This window comes from Capra hircus, chromosome 4 (genome assembly GCF_001704415.2).
Source record: "Capra hircus breed San Clemente chromosome 4, ASM170441v1, whole genome shotgun sequence".
NCBI lineage: Eukaryota > Metazoa > Chordata > Mammalia > Artiodactyla > Bovidae > Capra > Capra hircus.
The window spans coordinates 94,173,315-94,189,302 of record NC_030811.1 but is presented as its reverse complement, the minus strand read 5'-3'; the positions used below and the strand labels follow the sequence as shown (position 1 = coordinate 94,189,302).

The 15,988-nt window shown below is 35.6% G+C and overlaps 1 protein-coding gene across 1 annotated transcript in view; it reads right to left on the bottom strand.

Moving 5' to 3' along the window:
* The window catches only part of SNX13 (sorting nexin 13), a 147,878-nt gene that overhangs the window by 39,180 nt on the left and 92,710 nt on the right, over positions 1-15,988 (bottom strand). Inside the window, exons 12-15 of the mRNA XM_018047351.1 lie at positions 14,311-14,410; positions 13,230-13,423; positions 6,604-6,708; positions 5,879-6,011 (exon numbers count right to left, since the gene is read on the bottom strand). Coding sequence (XP_017902840.1) covers positions 5,879-6,011; positions 6,604-6,708; positions 13,230-13,423; positions 14,311-14,410 — 532 coding nt within the window. The remainder of the gene's footprint in view (positions 1-5,878; positions 6,012-6,603; positions 6,709-13,229; positions 13,424-14,310; positions 14,411-15,988) is intronic.

Below are 15,988 nucleotides of genomic sequence, written 5' to 3'. Positions count from 1 at the left end.
TTGGGACAATATTAAACACACCAACACTGGAGTTACGGGGAATCCCAGAGGAGTAAGAAAAAACAAAGGCACTGAGATAATTTATGAAGAAATTATAGCTGAAAACTTCCCCAATATGGGAAAGGAAACAGTTAATCAGGTTCAAGCAGCACAGAATCCCTTACAGGATAAACCCAAAGAGAAACACATAGAGACGCATATTAATAAAGCTAACAGATTAAATACAAAGAAAGAATATTAAAAGCAGCAAGGGAAAACCCATATGCTTAACAGCAGATCTTTCAGCAGAAACTGCAGGCCAGAAGGGAATGGCAGGATATATTTAAAGTACTGAAAGGAAAAAAACCTATAACCAAGATTACTTTACCCAGCAAAGATCTCATTCAAAATTGGAGAAATCAAAAGCTTCACAGACAAGTAAATGTTAAGAGAATTTAGCACCACCAAACCAGCCTTACAACAAATACTAAATGGACTTACATACCCACTAAACACAAGAAAAAAGAAAGATATACAAAAACAAACCCAAAACAATTAAGAAAATGCCAACAGGAACATATATAATTACTTTAAATGTAAACAGATAAAATGCACCAACCAAAAGATACAGACTGACTAACTGGATACAAAAACAAGGAAACAAAAATAAGGAAAGACACAACACAATGTTCAAGGGATTAATCCAAGAAGAAGACATAAAATTGTAAATATTTATGCACCCAACATAGGAGCATCTCAATAAGGAAAACGCTAACAGGCACAAGACGGGAAATCAACAGTAATACAGTAATAGTAGCGGACTTTAACATGCCACTGACACTGATGGACAGATCATCAAAACAGAGAATCAATACGGAAACACAAACCTTAAATGAAACATTAGACCAAATGGACCTCTCTGATATCTTCACAGGACATTCCACCAAATGCAGAAAAATACACTTTCTTCTTAAGGGCACATGGACTATTCTTCAGGACAGACCACACCTTGGGTCACAAATCAAGCCTCAGTAAATTTAAGAAAACTGAAATTGTATCAAGTATCTTCTCTGACCACAATGTCATGAGACTAGATATCAACTACAGGAAAAAAGAAACTGCAAAAAACACAATCTCATGGAGATTAAATAATACATTACTAAATAACAAAGAGGTTACTGGAGAAAAAATTCTTAAAGATTAAGATTTCTTAAAGATTCAGAAAGAATCCAAAGATTCTTAAAAACAAATGACAATGAAAACATGACAACCCAAAACCTATGGGATACAGCAAAAGCAGTTCTAAGGAGGGAAGTTTATAGCAATAAATTCTACCTCAAGAAACAAGAAAAGCATCGAATAGACAACCTAAGTCTACGTCCAGAGCAGCTGGAAAAAGAACAAAAAATCCCAAAGTCAGTTGAAGGAAAGAAATCATAAAGATCAGAGGAGAAACAAATAAAAAAGAAGTGAAGCAAACAATAGCAAAGATTAATAAAACTAAAAGCTGGTTCTTTGAGAAGATAAAATTGACAACCTAATAGCCAGACTCATCAAGAAAAAAAGGAAGAAAAATCAAATCAACAAAATTAGAGATGAAAAAGTAGAGGTGACAACAGACAACACAAAGGATCATAAGAGGATATTAAGAGCAACTATATGGCTAATAAAATGGACAACCTAGAGGAACTGGACAGATTCTTAGAAAAGTTCTACCTCCCAAGATGGAATCAGGAAAAAAAAGAAATTATGAACAAGCCAATTAGAAACAATGAAATCAAAACTGTGATCCAAAATTTCCCAAAAAACCAAAGCCTAGGGCCAGGTGGCTTCACAGGGGAATTCTATTAAACATTTAGAGAAGAGCTAATGTCTATTTATCTGAAAATCTTCAAAAAACCTTCAGAGGAAGGAATACTTCCAAACTCATTCTACAAGGCCACAATCACTCTGATACCAAAACCAGGCAAAGACAACACACAAAAAAGAAAATTACAGGTCAATATCACTGAGGAACACAGATGCAAAAGTCCTCAACAAAATTCTAGCAAAGAGAATTCAACAACACATTAAAAAGCTCATATACCATGATCATCAAGTTGGGTTTACTCCATAAATGCAACAATTCTTCAATATACACAGATCAATCAAATGCAACAATTCTTCAATATACACAAATCAATCAATCAATCAATCAATCGATACATCATATTAAAAAACTGAAAGATAAAAACCATATGACCATCTCAACAGATGCAGAAAAATCCTTTGACTAAATTCAGCACCCATCTCTGACAAAGATGTTTCAAAAAATGGGCACAGATGGAACCTACCTCAACACAGTAAAGGCAATATATGATAAGCCTGCAGCAAACATTATTCTCAATGGTGAAAAATTGAAAGCATTCCCTCTATGATCAGGAACAAGACAAGTGTGTCCTCTCTTACCACTATTATTCAACATAGTTTTGGGAGTCCTAGGTATGGAAATAACAAAAAGAAATAAAGAAATCCAGATTGGAAAAAGAAGAAATAAAACTCACTATTTGCAGATGACATGACACTATACATAGGAAACCCAAAAGAAACTCAGAAAATTACTAGAGCTATCAGTGAATTTAGCAAAGTCATGGGATGCAAGGTCAATACACAGAAATCATTTGCATTCCTATATACTTACAATGAAAAATTAGAAAGAGAAATTAAGGAATCAATCCCATTTACCACTGCAACAAAAATAAAGAAATTTCTGGGAATAAACCTACCTATTGACTATGCCAAAGCCTTTAACTGTGTGGATCACAATAAACTGTGGAAAATTCTGAAAGAGATGGGAATACCAGACCACCTAACCTGCCTCTTGAGAAACCTATATGCAGGTCAGGAAGCAACAGTTAGAACTGGACATGGAACAACAGACTGGTTCCAAATAGGAAAAGGCTGTATACTGCCACTCTGCTTATTTAACTTATATGCAGAGTACATCATGAGAAACGCTGGGCTGGAAGAAGCACAAGCGGGAATCAAGATTGCCAGGAGAGATATCAATAACCTCAGATATGCAGATGACACCACCGTTATGGCAGAAAGTGAAGAAGAACTAAAGAGCCTCTTGATGAAAGTGAAAGAAGAGAGTGAAAAAGTTGGCTTAAAGCTCAACTTTCAGAAAACTAAAATCATGGCATCTGGTCCCATCACTTCATGGCAAACAGATGGGGAAACAGTAGAAACTGTGGCTGACTATTTTTCTGGGCTCCAAAATCACTGTGGATGGTGACTGCAGCCATGAAATTAAGACGCTTACTCCTTGGAAGGAAAGTTATGACCAACCTAGATAGCATATTCAAAAGCAGAGACATTACTTTACCAACAAAGGTCTGTCTAGTCAAGGCTCTGGTTTTTCCAGTGGTCATGTATGGATGTGAGAGTTGGACTATAAAGAAAGCTGAGCGCAGAGAATTGATGCTTTTGACTGTGGTGTTGGAGAAGACTCTTGAGAGTCCCTTGGACTGCAAGGAGATCCAACCAGTCCATCCTAAAAGAGATCAGTCCTGGGTGTTCACTGGAGGGACTGATGTTGAAGCTGAAACTCCAGTATTTGGCCACCTGATGCGGAGAGCTGACTCATGTGAAAAGACCCTGATGCTGGGAAAGATTGAGTGCAGGAGGAGAAGGGGACGACAGAGGATGAGATGGTTGGATGGCATCACCAACACAATGGACATGGGATGGGTGGACTCTGAAAGTTGGTGATGGGACAGGGAGGCCTGGCATACTGCAGTTCACGGGGTCACAAAGAGTCAGACACTACTGAGTGACTGAACTGAACTGAAGGAGACAAAAGAACTGTATATGGAATATTATAATGATGAAAGAAATCAAAGACAACATTAAACAGAAGGACAGATATACCAAGTTCCTGGGTTGGAAGAATAAATGTTGTGAAAATGACTAAACTACCAAATGCAATCTACAGATTCAAAGAGATTCGTATCAAATTACCAACAACATTTTTCACAGAATTTGAACAAAAAATTTCACAATTCATATGGAAACACATAAGACCCTAAATAGCCAAAGCAGTCTTGAGAAAGAAAATGGAGCTGGAGGGATCAACCTTCCTGACTTCAGTCTATAGTACAAAGCTACAGTCATCAAGACAGTATGGTACTGACACAAAGACAGAAATATAGACCAATGGAACATGGTAGAGAGCCCAGAGATAAACCCATGCACATATAGGTACCTTATTTTTGACTAAGAAGGCAAGAATATACAATGGGGCAAAGATAACCTCTTCAATAAATGGTGCTGAGAGAACTGGATAGCTATGTGTAAAGAATGAAATTAGAACACTTCCTAATGCCATACACAAAGATAAACTCAAAATGGATTAAAGACCTAAATGTAAGACCAGAAGGTACAAAACTTTTAGAGAAAAACATAGTGGAAAACATAGAACACTCAATGACATAAATTAAAGCAAGATCCTCTATGACCCACTTCCTAGAGTAATGGAAATAAAAGTAAACAAGTGAGACCTAATTAAACTTAAAAGTTTTTTGCACAGCAAAGTAAACTACAAACAAGATGAAAAGACAACCCTCAGAGTGGGAGAAAGTAATAGCAAAGGAAACAACTGACAAAGAATTAATTTCCAAAATATACAAGCAGTTCATACAACTCAATACCAGAAAAACAAACAACCCAATCAAAAAGTGAGGAAAGGATCTAAACAGACATCTCTCCAAAGAAGACATACAAAGGGCTAACAGACACATGAAAGGATGCTCAACATCACTCATTATTAGAGAAATGCAAATCAAAACTATAATGAGATATCACCTCACACCAGTCAGAATGGCCATCATCAAAAAGTCTATAAACAATAAATGTTGGAAAGGATGTGGAGAAAAGGGAATCGTTGCATTGCTGGTGGGAATGTAAACTGACACAGCCACTATGTTAGACGGTAGGGAGATTCCTTAAAAAACTAGGAATAAAACTACCATATGACCCAGCAATCCCATTACTAGGCATACACCCTGAGGAAACCAAAATTGAAAAAGACACATGTAACCCAATGTTCAGTGCAGCACTATTTAGAACAGCTAGAACATGGAAGCAACCTTAGATGTCCATCGACAGATGAACTGATACAGACACTGTGGTACATATATACAATGGAATATTACTCAGTCATAAAAAAGGAATGCATTTGAGTCAGTTCAAATGAGGTGGACAAACCTAGAGCTGCTTATACAAAGTAAAATAAGTCATAAAGAGAAATATAAATACCGTATACTAACAAATATATATGGAATCTAGAAAGATGGTACCGGTCAATTTATTTTCAGGGCAGCAATAGAGAAACAGACACAGAGAACAGACTTATAGACACAGGGGGAGGGGAGGAGAGAGAGGGTGAGATGTATGCAGAGAGTAACATGGAAATGGACAACATCATATGTAAAATAAGACATCCAATGGGAATTTGCTATAAAACTCATAAACAGGGGCTCTGTAACAATCTGGAAGGGTGGGATGAGGAAGGAGATGAGAGGCAGTTTGGCAGGTAGGGGACGTGGGTGCGCTTATAGCTGATTCTTGATGTGTGACAGAAAACAACAAAATTCTGTAAAGGAATTATCCTTCAATTAAAACATAAATTAAAAAAAAAAAGGAATTCTAGGCTCAAAAGTTATGTTCTAATTTGTTATCAGATTTTAACATTTAAGTAAACTTCATCATTTATTCATAGATTTTAAAATATATTACAATTTATATTTCAGCTTTAAGAACATTTTTATGGTATTTGAAAGGATTTCCTTTGGTAAGCAGAATATATACAGGAATATACATATATACACGGATAAATGTACAATGTGTGCTATCTTACCTCCATCACCGTCATCTGATCCTCTGAAACTAGGATCTTTTAACATATCCAGCTCAGCTAACATGCGCACATAAAGTGCATTCTGTCTGAAGGAAGGATAAAATCTTTCATCTCGAAGCATCAATTCATATACCTTTTGAAATAAATCAAGATATTCAATTATTAATACAAATAATGCACTAATTTCCACTAATAAGATTTCAACGAAAGCTAGACAGAGGTATTACTGTAATGAATTATAGGCTCCTTATTTATAAGATGTCAGTAATAAGACTATGTCACAACTAGTGATATTTTTCTGGCCCCTCTAGCATCTAAGTTATACTGAAGGGAGTCCTACTGCAAAACAAGTCACATGACAGCAGTTATACATAATGCTCTACAAAGCAGTGTTCTCTAAGAAACAAATCCAAATAAAGGCTCAAAGAACATATTAAATGAATCTGTTATTTATACATCATCTATTCATAAAATTCTAGAATCTGTATCTGTCACTTCAGCCAGATTCAAAGTAAATAACTCAGCACAGGGATTTTCTGCATTTCTACAGTAAATAAGCAAAGAAAAACGCTACTTTGTGAAGTATTATTACCATAACACATCTTTTTTAGTTATCACACTGTACTTTCATAACATTTCAATAACCTTTTACAGACAAATTACATGCATATAGACATATACATTGTTTTCAAAAAAGATATAATGATAAATGATGTACATAATACCTTCCTTTGAATGTCATCAAAGATTTCAGGGGTTGGATCTTCATGATTCAAAGTATCTGCTAATTTTGCTACCAAATAATCATCAACAGTAACTCTCGGAGATGCCTGACAGACAGAGAAAAACACAAGTAGCATTAATCTTTCAAATTTCTAAATACAAGTTAAGCCTTCATAGTTGGAGAATTAAATAATTTGTTGTTCAGTCACTCAGTCATGTCTGACTCGTTGCAACCCCACGGACTGCAGCATGCGAAGCTTCCCTTTCCTTCACTATCTCCCTGAGTTTGCTCAAAGTCATGTCCATTTAGTCAGCGATGCCATCCAACCGTATCAACCCCTGTCACTCCCTTCTCCTCCTGCCCTCAATCCTTCCCAGCATCAGGGTCTTTTCTGCTGAGTTGGCTCTTTGCATCAGGGAGCCAAAGTAGGATAATTAAATAATGGAATCATAGTACTAAAAGTAACTGCCAAAAAATCCGTTTGTAAATGACACCTTGATGTTTAAAGGCTGAAATCAGAGCTAGCATTTTTCTGGCCATGAGGTACTACACAGTAGACTTGTTAGAAAAACACAGATTTAAACCTTAACTTTTGCTGAGCAAGTTTCCTCTCACAAGGCTTCACTTACTCAATCTGTAAAATGGAGATAAATACTACATATGATTATTGTGAGGATGAAAAGAGATTTACGTAAGACTTATGTGTCCAGCACATAAGAAATACTGTCACCAAGAGCCAGTGTTGAGCACTCAGTAGTCTTAGATGTGTATTTAATAAAATGTCAAAAGAGTATGCCATGTTGCTACTTATCATTTAACACTAGAAATAATCCTTTTGAATGGCACTTAAAATAGACTATCTTTATCCTAATTCAATTTTATAATACTGCAGCAAAGTATCAGCATGAGAAGGGACAGAAAAAAATTTGAAAAGTTACTTTGTTTCAATAACTTTCATCTCAAGGTGCATAATGTGACAGATATTACAGACATTCCTCAGCATGTTAACTTTTGTATTTTTAAGTCTGAAGGCTATGGAGAATAAATGAGTGATTAAATGATGGTAACTTTCAGAGGCAGTACCAAAACAACGCATTGTTTAAGCAATTTCTCTATGCTATCTGTTAGACTATCTAAGGAACGGATTAGATAAATCAAGAAGAGAAGAAAAAGAATCTAAGTATCCTGGGCATACATCCAGACAAAACTGTAATTTAAAGGTAAATGCGCTCTTATGTTCAAAGTAGAACTACTCACAATACCCAAGGCACAGAAACAACCTCAATGTTCAGCGAGAGATGAAAGGATAAAGAAGAAGTGGTACACACACAATGGAGCATTTCTCAGCCATAAGCAGGAATGAAATCAAGTCATATGCAGCAACACGGACAGACCTAGAGATTATCATGCTAACCGAAGTAGGTGAGAGAGAGAAAGACAAATTACCATATCACTTATACGCACGACGTAAAACATGACACAAATTAACTTATCCCCTGGTGGCTCAGACGGTGAAGCGTCTGCCTACACTGCGGGAGATCCGGGTTTGATCCCTGGGTCGGGAAGATCCCCTGGAGAAGGAAATGGCAACCCACTCCAGTAATCCTGCCTGGAAAATCCCAGGGACGGAAGAGCCTGGTAGGCTATAGAGTCGCAAAGAGCTGAGCGACTTCACTTCACAAAAGAGAAACAGACTCATAAACACAGAGAACAGACCTGAGATTGCCAAGGGGGAGAGAGGATGCAGGAGGGATGGAATGGAAGTTTGGGATTAGCAGATGCAAACTAGTATACATACAATGATAAACAACAAGGTCCTACTGTATAGCCCAGGGAACCACACTCGATACTTTGTGAAAAACCATAATGGAGAAAAATATGAAAAAGGAATGTGTATATGTGTAAATGAATCACTTGGCTGTACAGCAGAAATTAACACAATATTATGTATCAACCATTCTTGAACAAAAAAAATTTTTTTAAGTAAGTAAACAGGAGGGTATGAATGTGCAGCATAAGGGCTATACAACTTCTAATGTCCCCTTGTTAATTCAACACTCTTAGAAGTAAACTCAGGGAGGTAGTGTGGTGGTACTTTTTTGGTTCTTGTGAGGGGCTTTTTGGAGAAGAAAAGGACACTTACCTATTATTTGTTTGTGTATGGGTGTGGTGTTCCCTCTCCCACCCCAACCCTGAAAAACAGAACTCAACAGCTTCAACTATGTGACAAAGATCAAAGAGGAACATGATTTAAGTTAGTTTCTGTCCTTTCATGTGCCCTCTGAGCTCACTAAACTTAGTTTCTAGGAAATAAGAGACAAATTTGGAAAATTACATTTTCAATTTATCTAGCTTAATTTTTTCTATAATCTCAGGTACACAGAATTGGATTAAGCCTTATCCTTGGAATATATATGGCGAGCAATACTTTCAGAGAGCTAACATTGGGCGAAACTAGCCAAGTCCCTTTTTCAAAAAACCACAGTAATATAGAAGAAATATTTGCACATACGATACTACTTTAACATAAAAATACAAAAACTGCATGTTTTTCCCAAAATTATCTATCAATCTGTATTGTTTACTTCCATATTACACAAATGTAGTTATTTAAACAAAATGACCAGTTAACAGTGGCAACTGATAATTAATAGGACTAATCAAAAAGTATGTCTGAGAAAACGAAACAATTTACTTAATAATATTACTGTTCTCTGATACAGAAACTTATTTTAACATTTTTTAAACTTTTTACCTAAATTTAAAATTGGTAGGCAGTACCACTGTTTATTCTTAAAATATATATATCTAAGACTTTTTAAAAGATTATACACATAACAGGACTAATAAATACATTTACATTTAATAAAAAATAAACAATTACATTTACCTTTTATTCTATGATCTTGTAGGGTATTTTTGTGTGCCTTTTTAAACAATACTTTTCTGATCTGCTTGCAGTCTTCAGGACAACCCTTTATACAGTGGTATAACTAAATACAATCAACTATAAAATAAAATTCACTATGACTTTCAGCTCTGATCTTGAGCCTTTATCACATTTATTTCTCTTACCACTGCAATGTCATGACATCAAGTGAAATATCCTTTCAATAAAATCATTTAGGCAAAGAATAATGGGATTTTACTCACTAAAAACAGCAGGTTTTTAGACCTACAGGGATTTGTGTCCAGCTTTCCCCAAAAAGTGTTCATCAACTTTGTATCTCCAGGTTTGGTAGACCAGCTGTTTGTCAATCAGGTTCTCTGCATATATGAATTTATCATACAGGTTGCCCATGTCTAAATGCCCATTTTTTAAGTACTTCAAAGCATAAAGGATGCCATAAGTTAACAACCTCTCCTTTTCAAGGAAAATGGTTCTAAAATACATAGATCATTTAAACGTGTGAGAATAAAGGGGCATTTCAAAGAAATTATAGTTTTATTAAAGAGAGTGAGGAAACTGTGTTTAAGCTGGCTGTTCCTTTCTGGTGATATCTGAGTTCTCAATAGCTTTATTTTCAAAAAATGAGTTATTTTCTTCATTGTATGAGTTCTTGCTATAGTCTACATGTACTCAGTTCTGTACATTTATTTCAAGGTTAATTTTAGTCCCTTCAAAAATCATTCAATAGTTTTAGAGAAAAATAATATAAATTTGTTTACTGTAATTCTTTTCACCACACACATTCTTGATATATTTTCAAATGAAAGATGGATATTATTCTTGTCCCATGCTAAAAAAATATGATTACTGCCAACAATGGCATCTTTTCTACTGCTGGCAACAATGACAGCCATCTGGAAGGCAAATGTCTAAAGTTATCTCTCCTGACGTTTTTGTAATGTCAAAATCTCATAAAGCTGAAGCAGTAGTATTATTTAGAACATATAGGTACAGGAAAACTGAATGGGAAAGTAAGTGAATAATTAGAGAAAACTGGCTTCATCAGAAAGCAAGAAAGTAAGGACAGACAAAGGCACATAGGGATCTTTTAAAATACAGATAAGTAACTCAGTCATATCCAACCAACCCTTTGTGACCCACTGACTATACAGTCCATGGAATTCTCCAGGTCTGAATACTGGAGTGGGTAGCCTCCAGGTAATCTTCCCAACCCAGGGATTGAACCCAGGTGTCCAGCATTGCAGGTGGATTCTTTACCAGCTGAGCCACAAGGGAAGCCCTTTAAAATACAATGGACGTTCTACTTCTAAAGCTGAATTGAGTGTATAAAGGCATTTGCTGTACTATTATTCTTAAAACTGTGTACTCTTTTAAATACAATATATTTCATAAGGCAAAAATGTAAGCAAGTGCACAAATGAGTGGTTTCCAAATAATATATATACTTATAATTAAAATATAATTCTGTGCTAATCAGTATGAATTAAAAGGTATTATAGCATAGTCATTAAAAATACTGGAGTGTGACTCTTGAGGATTATTGTCCATATTCATGAGGGACATCAGTCTGTAGTTTTCTAAATGATGTCTTTGTCTTTGATATGAGAATAACACTAAATTCATAAAATGAATTGTAAAGTGTTTCTTTTTTCTCTATTTTCTGGAAGAGTTTATGAAATACTGGTATTATTTCCTCTTGAAATATATGATAGAATTCACTAGTAAAACCATTTAGGCCCGGGCTTTTCTTTGAAAGATGATTTTTAATTATTAATTAAATTCATTTACTGTATTTTCTATTTCTTCTTGAGTCAGTCTGACAATTAGTGTATTCCCAGAAATCTGTCCATTTCATCTAAATTGTCTAATCTGTTGTCATAAAATTGTTTGTCATACTTCTTTACGGGGCATCCCAGGTGGCTCAGTGGTGAATCCACCCATCAATACAGGGTTTGATACCTGGGTTGGGAAGATTCCCTAGAGAAGGAAATCACAACTCATTCCAGTATTCTTGCCTGGGAAATCCCATGGACAGAGGAGCCTGGCAGGCTATAGTCTATGGGGTCGTAAAAGAGTTGGATACGACTTAGTGACTAAGCAACAATGGTATTTCCTTGTAGTCCCTTTAATTTCTATAGTCAGTGGTGATGCTTTCTCCTTCATTCATGATTCTGGTGATCTGTATCTTTTTTTCTTGGCCAACTGAGCTAAAGTTTTCTAAATTTCATTGTTCATTTTACAACTTTTAATTGTACTACTAATTTTTCACTATTGTCTTTCTGTTTTCTATTTCACTGATTTCCATTTTGATCTTTACTACTTCCTTCCTTCTGTTTGCTTAGATTTGTCATGCTTTTCTTTTTCTAGATTTTTAAGATGAAAATGTATACTGCTGATGTGACATCCTTCTTTCTAATCAGGCATTTTAAAGCTACACATTTGCCTTTACACATTTCTTTAACTGCATCCCATAAATTTTGATGTGTTGTTTTTTTCATTTTCATTCAATTGAAAATATTTTCTAATTTCCTTCTAACATTTTTGACACAGACACTATTTAGAAATTTGTTGCTTAATTTTCAAATATTTATAAATTTCCTCAAATCCCTTTTGTTCTTGATTTCTAATTAATTCTACTATGAGAAATGGACATACTTATATATAATTTTAATGCCTCTAAAATGAGAGTTGTTTTACGGCCTAACTTATGATCTATCCTGGAGAAGAAAATGGCAACCCATTCCAGTATTCTTACCTGGAGAAATCTGTGGACAGAGGAGCCTGGTGGGCTGCCATCTATGGGGTCACACAGTCGGACACGACTGAAGCAACTCAGCATGCATGCATGCACTGGAAAAGGAAATGGCAAACCCACTCCAGTATTCTCGCCTAGAGAATCCCAGGGACAGAGGAGCCTGGTGGGCTGCCATCCATTGGGTCACACAGAGTCAGACACGACTGAGCAGCATGCAGCAGCAGCAGCATGATCTATCCTGGAGAATGCTCTATGTGTATGCTTGAAAATAACACTGTTGTTAGGAGAAGTATTCTACAGATGCATTTGGTCTAATTGGTCTAAAGTATTGTTCAATTCTTGTACATCCTTGGTCGTTTTCTATTGAACTGTTTTATCAGTTTCTGAGAGGGGGTACTGAAGTCTCCAACTATTACTACTGAATTGCCCATTTCTCCCTCAATTCTGTCAGTTTGTTCTTCATGTATGTGTGGGCTTTGTTGTCTTATCATCCTGATCAACTGACCTACTATAAAATGTTCCTTGTTTATCTAGTAACTTTTTTGTCTTAAAATCTATAATCTAATATTAGTATAGCCACTCCAGCTCTGTTTTAGTTACTGTTTTCAAGGTTTACCTCTTACTTCCTATTATTTAAAGTTGTGTGACCCTGAATCTTAACTCTGTTATTTAGCATCTACATGACCCTCGACAGGTTAATTCAATTTTCTAATTCAATCAGTTTCTTCACCTATAAAATGAGAATAATATACAAAATACTATGTTCAGGATAAAACAAGGCAATGTAAGACAGTTGTGCATAGCAGCATGAACAATGGATGTTTACAAGTACTACAAATCATTATTATCTTCTTTGGCAGTACCACTATTAATTTTAATTATTAATAATCTACCATTATTAATGACACTGTCAAAGAAGAAAACAAAATGTATCCTCAAATAAATTAAGGTATATCCTCACCTTTTCTGATAAATACTGTTCATAAATTCCAACAGCAGCTGCTCTTAAAAGACCTTTGGTTTGGTTGGTTTGATGTTTTCCATCTTTCTGACGACTTGATAAAACTTCCAGCTGCTGTTGGGCTGTAACCCGGTATCCTTCCACTGTCATCCAAAAGAAGAGATGTGCCTGACCTCCAGTTTGCTGCATGTAGTCTACCAAACAAAATTCATAACAACAGGGATATTAAAGTCACAGACTTTTGAGTGCACACAGCTGTAAGACAAGTTAAGAAAGAAAATATTTGAAAGTTTCAAATACTTAAAACTTTGCATTTTGAACAAGTTTAGAAAATGCTGGAGGTTAAAAAAAAAGTCATATCATAAATTGGTTAAGCTGAAGAGACCAATTATGCAGAAAATAGAAATGGAAGTGCATTTTTTAAAACATCTGATTTTTCATGAAAACACCTCTTGGGAATAAAGCTGCCAGGGAAGGCTTCATCAGAAATAAACTACTCCACCAACATGCAGCTTCCATTCTCAATAAAAATTATTAATCATAATATTACTATTATATCACATGTATTAAAAATAAGGATTGGGCTCTTCAATAAGCCATGCATTTCTTTTTGTTCATGAATATGAAGACTCAGGGAGTTTTGCTGGAAACATCCCCTAGATAAAAGCAATTCTGTAACATGAATAAAATCAATTAACATTTATATATAAAATGGTATAAAAATAAGACCCTTTCCCCATTAATGCACAAAAATGATATAAGCAGGTTATATATACCATGCTTTCCTGATAAAGTCTCTTTTTCAAATAATTAAAATTCATAGTAGAATCTCTTGGGGTTTATTTAAAAGCAGATTAGCAAATGCACATTGGAACTGCAATAAACATTTATTTCCTTAAAACCAAACAAATTTCTATCCCTATGGTTTCTAAAAAAAAAAAATGGGGGATATTTCAGAAAATGAGGAGTGGAAGAGAGATATATATGGCATGCCTAATATCAAGTATTTAAAATTTAACAATATGTACAATTATAAAAAAACTTGAGGGTTATATTATTTTTATAAAATGGATTTACCTACCCATAAAAAACTGTAGTGCAACATTGTCTACAAGAATGCTGTCCAGGGGGACTGTGCAAAGTTTCCCAAAGTTTGCTGCCAGTTTCACAGTATTTATCTCCTACAAATAAAAGTTTTTGCAGATTAACATCTCATCTATTCACTCACTATGTTAAAGATCCTTCAGTCAGTTCAGTTCAGTCTCTCAGCTGTGTCCGACTCTGCGACCCCATGAATCACAGCACGCCAGGCCTCCCTGTCCATCACCAACTCCCACAGTTCACTCAAACTCATGTCCATCGAGTCAGTGATGCCGTCCAGGCATCTCATCCTCTGTTGGCCCCTTCTCCTCCTGCCCCCAATCCCTCCCAGCATTAGAGTCTTTTCCAATGAGTCAACTCTTCACATCAGGTGGCCAAAGTACTGGAGTTTCAGCTTTAGCATCATTCCTTCCAAATAACACCCAGGACTGATCTCCTTTAGGATGGACTGTTTGGATCTCCTTGCAGTCCAAGGGACTCTCAAGAGTCGTCTCCAACACCACAGTTCAAAAGCATCAATTCTTTGGCGCTCAACTTTCTTCACAGTCAATTAAGTTAAAATGGAATAAAGTTTTTTCTTCTTGTACAGGTGGGTTACCAATAAAAAGTATCAGCTCACTGAATTTCCTAGAGTTATTTTAAGAGCTGCTTACTAAATATACATTAAAAGCACAATACGCACTCATTTCTTCTAATAAAAAATAAACCTAAATGTACTTTCATGTATTCTCTATTTTTACCCATTCCAAACAAAAATGAACATGATAGGGACTAAAGGGGCTATTATGTTGAAGAATAAACAAATCCCAATATTTTCAAGGAGAGGTTGAAGTCTACCTACTAGAAAAAAATAAAATATTCCTAACTAGTAGATTTGCTAATTGGGTAAAAATTCTATAATCTTTGTAGAAAATGTGTTTCTTTTCAGTCTACTTAAATGGTAAATTACATAAACTTCAAAGCAAGGAAACTACCCATATACAGAGAAAAAAGTTTCTAACAGGTTCAAAGTTTAGAGAATCTACACGTCCAGCACTGCGCTAGGTGCATTACACATATTACTTCATTAAATCTCCACAGCAATCCTATTGGATAAGCATCACCAATCCCACTCAACAGATAAGAAAGCTGATGGTCAGAAATGTTGCCTATGATTGCAAAGCTGGTTAGAATGAGTCAGTGTCCTCAAAATCTGATGCTCTTTCCACAAAAACCAACAATGTTTCTGGAAATGATTTTCACCAGCTTCTCTGCATTCCCAAATCCACACTCATAAACCTCTATTTTCAAAAAAAGATGCACAGGTTTTCTGAAAGTTAGACACGGCTGCCTTATTTAGGGGCAGATACTAAATTAGGCATAGGTGATATATAAAGGAAAAGTAAGATGATTTGAAAAGAGGAGAAAAAACTTCTCTTGTAATTAGTATCTCCTCTTCATATAAGTACGTAAGAACAACAACAGATTACTGATTTGAAATTACTGGGGTAAAGCAATCTACTGCAAACTGCACTCCTTTCACATACTAGCAAGGTAATGCACAAGATCCTTCAAGCTGGACGTCAACAGTATGTGAAGCAAGAACTTCCAGATGTACAAGCTGGATTTAGAAAAGGCAGAGGAACCAGATCAAATGGCCAACATCCGCTGGATCATCG